This window comes from Gossypium arboreum, chromosome 8, assembly GCF_025698485.1.
Source record: "Gossypium arboreum isolate Shixiya-1 chromosome 8, ASM2569848v2, whole genome shotgun sequence".
Taxonomy (NCBI): Eukaryota; Viridiplantae; Streptophyta; class Magnoliopsida; order Malvales; family Malvaceae; genus Gossypium; species Gossypium arboreum.
The window spans coordinates 127,262,775-127,267,383 of NC_069077.1; the positions used below are offsets into that span (position 1 = coordinate 127,262,775).

General features: G+C 31.6%; 1 protein-coding gene across 2 annotated transcripts; it reads left to right on the forward strand.

Annotated features, from left to right (window-relative positions):
- The first annotated feature begins 774 nt into the window (after window positions 1-774).
- LOC108452005 (probable indole-3-pyruvate monooxygenase YUCCA10) lies at window positions 775-4,282 on the forward strand. Of its 2 annotated transcripts, none has more exons than XM_017749733.2 (4): window positions 775-1,473; window positions 1,564-1,797; window positions 3,753-3,875; window positions 3,957-4,282. In XM_017749733.2, exons 1-4 carry the CDS (start codon window positions 862-864, stop codon window positions 3,996-3,998), a joined length of 1,011 nt encoding a protein of 336 aa, XP_017605222.1. In that variant the 5' UTR covers window positions 775-861; the 3' UTR covers window positions 3,999-4,282. The 2 variants fall into 2 exon arrangements, with proteins under 2 accessions (XP_017605222.1, XP_017605221.1); XM_017749732.2 differs by having other exon boundaries at window positions 3,980-4,282.
- Window positions 4,283-4,609: the final 327 nt, after the last annotated feature.

Consider the following 4,609-nt stretch of genomic DNA (forward strand, 5'->3'; position numbering starts at 1 on the left):
AATTACCTAAGGCCGTATGAGTTGTGAGACTAAAGTTCTAGCGCCATGACAATTACAGCTACTTCCTTGTTGCCAAATTTAATTTTCACCTTATTAGGTTGTGCAATATTCTATATTTATTTATATATATTTAAACAAAAGCTATTAATATAAATATTAATGAACGGTAAAAAATTATTGTGGGTTTAAGTCCATTCCAATTGGCAACTTTATTGATTCAGTATTGACTCAATTGATATTATGCTATTGTAAAAACAATAAGGATGTGAATTTGAGTGCGCGTAAACGTGTTCTTTCTTCATTTTAAGGATTCAGAGTGTTATGGATACTTAAATAAAAATATGCATTGTATAAGATTTTGCAATAGCTTTGTTGACAATTAGATGTTATATAAGATGGATGTATATTTTAAAAAATATAAATATATGTATTTAATAGTACAAATAACACACAAATCTATGATTATTGTATTTAGTAATTAGGTAATGATAATAAAAAAATAAGTTTAGTAGTTTTGGTTCGTAACTTTAAGGATTGATTATCAATCTGGTGTACTTGAATTCAGAGAAAAACAAATTCAAGTTTATAATATAAAAGAAAATAGGGCAAAAAAATAAAAAAACTTAACCACCGAATAAGAGATGATCTCATCAAAAAAAATGATATCGAAAGAAAGAAACATTAATTATTTAAGCAATTTTTTTCTAATATTAATTTTGTCTTATACGGTAATCGTAGTATAAAGCTACAACCCCCATCCATGTTTCCATTGCCCATCCTTCCTTCCCTGCTTTCAAAACAAAGCCAATTTATTTAGCTTTTCCCTTTCTGATTGGGGCACTGCAGAAAAACATAAGCAATATGCAAGAACAACCGGTCATTATCATCGGAGCCGGCCCCTCAGGGTTGGCTACCGCCGCTTCCCTTAACCTCCACTCAATCCCTTACATCCTCCTCGAAAGAGAGGATTGTTTCGCTTCCCTTTGGAAGAAAAACGCCTACGATCGTCTCCACCTTCACCTACACAAGCAGTTCTGCCAGCTTCCCCACCTCCCTTTCCCTCACTCTTATCCCCGTTTCATCTCTAAGCAACAGTTCGTATCTTATTTGGACGACTACGTTTCTCATTTTAAGATCACCCCTCTGTACTGTCGATGCGTTGAGCTGGCTTTGTTCGATGAAATAACCAAGGAATGGATCGTCAAGGTCAGGAAGTTGAGTTCCGGCGAGGTCGAGGAGTTCAGGGGGAGGTTTTTGGTCGTCGCCAGTGGAGAAGCAACCGACCCTTACACACCTGAGATTGAAGGACTGAAATCTTTTCCTGGAGATGTTCTTCATTCAACCCAGTTCAAAAATGGGAAGGCGTTTAGAGACAAGAACGTTTTGGTTGTTGGGTCAGGCAATTCCGGCATGGAGATCGCCATGGACCTTGCGAATCACGGTGCCAAAACATCCATCGTCGTTCGCAGCCCGGTAAAAAGAAGAAAAAAGAAACAAGATACTACCTGGATCTGATTATTTGAAATTCAAATCATTGAACTGTATGTTTGTGTGGGGGTGCAGGTTCATATACTTTCGAGGGAAATGGTGTACTTGGGGTTGAATCTGTTGAAGTATATACCATTAAACATGGTGGACTGGTTGATGGTCATGCTTAGCAAGCTGGTTTACAGGGAGTTGAGTAAGTACGGGCTTAGCAGGCCTAAGGAAGGTCCATTTTTCATGAAAGTTGCCAACGGCAAGTACCCTGTTTTGGATGTAGGAACCTATAGTAAGATCAAGTCCCGGGAGATTCAGGTAAAGTCCATATCTTTTTCAAGGAATTTAAGAATTGCCCTACAATTTTCCTTGCTTTTTTCTTTCTAGTCTTGTACTAGGAACTCATAATTATTACAAATCTTTCCTTATGCAAAACTAAAGTATACTAATTAATTGCGGACCTTCAACTATAACAGCATAACCGCTTTCTATTTTATATTTAAATTATTTTTGTTTTCTTTTGATCGCTGAATTATCAATTTTTCATATTTTATAATGGGTAAAATTAGACAAACAATTTAGGGATGGTTATATATTTTATGATAAAAAATTTATAATTTTAATAGTTTTAATATTTTAAAAATTAAATTAACTTTTATCATTTTAAACACTCAAAATGTACTTATTTAAAAATTTTATAAAATAACTAAAATTAAACTTCCACTTTAGGGTAGAGGCCTCACAGCCCCCGCTCCACCCCTATATTCATTGTCTAATTTTTAATAAATTAGAATGAAAATGATAATTTATGTGTTAATTTTTTTATCAAAATAAAATTGAAAAAATTGGATATAGTTAAAAGACTAAATTAGGGGTTAGCATTCGATCAAATTGAATGAAAAATTTTCGTGTTAATTGAGTTGATGAATCTTATTTTATCATCCTAATTCAATTTGAAGTTTTCTCAAATCAAATCGAGTGAGATGAAATTCGAATTGAGTTGAATATATTTGTCTAAGTTAAATTTTCAAAAATGACTTTGGGTCCTTTTAGCCGTTCTCACTCACCATAATTAAATTTGTTATTAACTGTCATCCTCTCATAATTTATTTATTAATCTTTTATATCTGGGTTAGCTTATTTGCTTGCTTAGTTGCTTCAATTATCTTTTGATTATTGTTACCATTTATTTTGAAATTAAAAATATATTAAATGTAAAAATGTGAGTTTTTAATAAAAATTATTTTGAAGATAAAATGTGAAATTGATACTAGCAGAACATTTTAACACAAATATTTTTGGTATTAACAATAATTCAATTTTAATAAAAATCGATAAAGATTCATCATGATTAAATAATTCAATAATATAAATAGTACAAAATATAAAATTTAATTTAATAGATATAAATTCAAAAAAAATTTGGGATTGGGGAAAGCAAAAGGGAAAAAAATTTGGGGGTCTAGGAGGAAGTAATTTTTTTTTAGGGGAAGTAAAAGTTTTTGGGAAAGTAAAAGAAAAAAGTTTTAGGAGATTGAGGAAGTAAAATTTTTTTTTGGGAGAAAGTAAAAGGTTTTGCAGGGAATTGGAGGAAGGGAAGTGAAAGAGTTTGATATTTTAATTATTTGAGTTATTTGAATTCAAAAATTTAATTCGATTCAAATTTGAAATAAAATAGTTATTTGATTAATTCGAAATTCGAAATTTTTTTTTGAGTTAAATCAAATTTTGTTTACCCTTACAATAATTTATAAATTAAAGGGAAAATTTTAAGCATCGGTTTTAGCCTAACTCAATGCTTGGATTAGTATTAAAAATATTTTTATATTAATATTTACATATTTTTATAATTAAATTTAAATGAAAATAATTTATTATTAAATCTGATCCAAAATCCAATACGTAGTGGAGCAAACAGATGAGTTGGCCCATGGTTAGCTGTTACTATTATTTGGCTTCAGTTTTCGTTAACTTTGGGTAATAGAAATTAGAAGAGAAATGAGGAATTGAAGGCAGAATGGTGGGTCTCTTTCTCCTTATAGAGTTTAGGGTTTGTAAGAAGACCAACCAGCAAGTTGGTGGTGAACAATGAATGTACCTTTGTCATGTCCTTTGCAATCACCAAATGTTTGTCTTAATTTGCTTCAAACCCAAGAATCTCTTTTCCTAATTCCTTGGTTGGCAATCAACAACTGTAGGAAATATACTAGTATTAGTCTTAGACTTAATGTAGCTTGTTAATTATAAAATATCAAAACATGCATCCGTTGCAGGTATTGCCGGCTATATCGAGTGTAAAAGGCAATGAAGTGGTGTTCGAGAACGCCGAATCACATGCCTTCGACACAATTGTGTTCTGCACTGGATTCAAGCGCTCCACACATATCTGGCTTAAGGTAACATCATCATCAACATCAACAACATGATGTAATCCATTAAAACAATGAACAACTGCCTTAAAAATTAACAAAAGCAAGGTTCTGGTTTTGTTTCGAGACAGGGAGATGATTACCTGCTGAAGGATGACGGAATTCCGAAACCGAGTTTCCCGAACCATTGGAAGGGAAAGAATGGATTGTACTGTGTCGGATTGTCGAGAAGGGGCTTGTATGGGGCAGGCTTTGATGCACAAAACATAGCCGATGATATCAAGTCTCTTCTAAAATGATTCATTCATTTGAATAAGGAATAATATATTATACTATAATTTATTTGCAAATTTTCCCTTTCTTGAGGGCCCTAAGAACAATTACACCAATAGATTCAATTACAAGAATATCATGCTTCAGGTGTTTTTCTAGAATTTTCCTAAAGTGTCTAAATCATACCAAATGTTACTCTTGGGGTTTAAAACTACTTGAACTATAATGAATTTGCCTGCTCTAATAATACCAACCTCTGCAAACCTGTAACATAGCTTACATTAGATACAAGATTAACTTACCTCTCATGAAGATAAAATGAATAACTAAAAGGAGAGAGGAAAATATGAATTTAATACTAAGATTTTATATTATTATTAACTACATAATATAATTTATTCGTTATTGAAATTTAATAATTTTGATTTTAAAATATCATGATAACTATAGCTTGATAGTAGGTTATTAATTAAAATAATTTTTTAAAT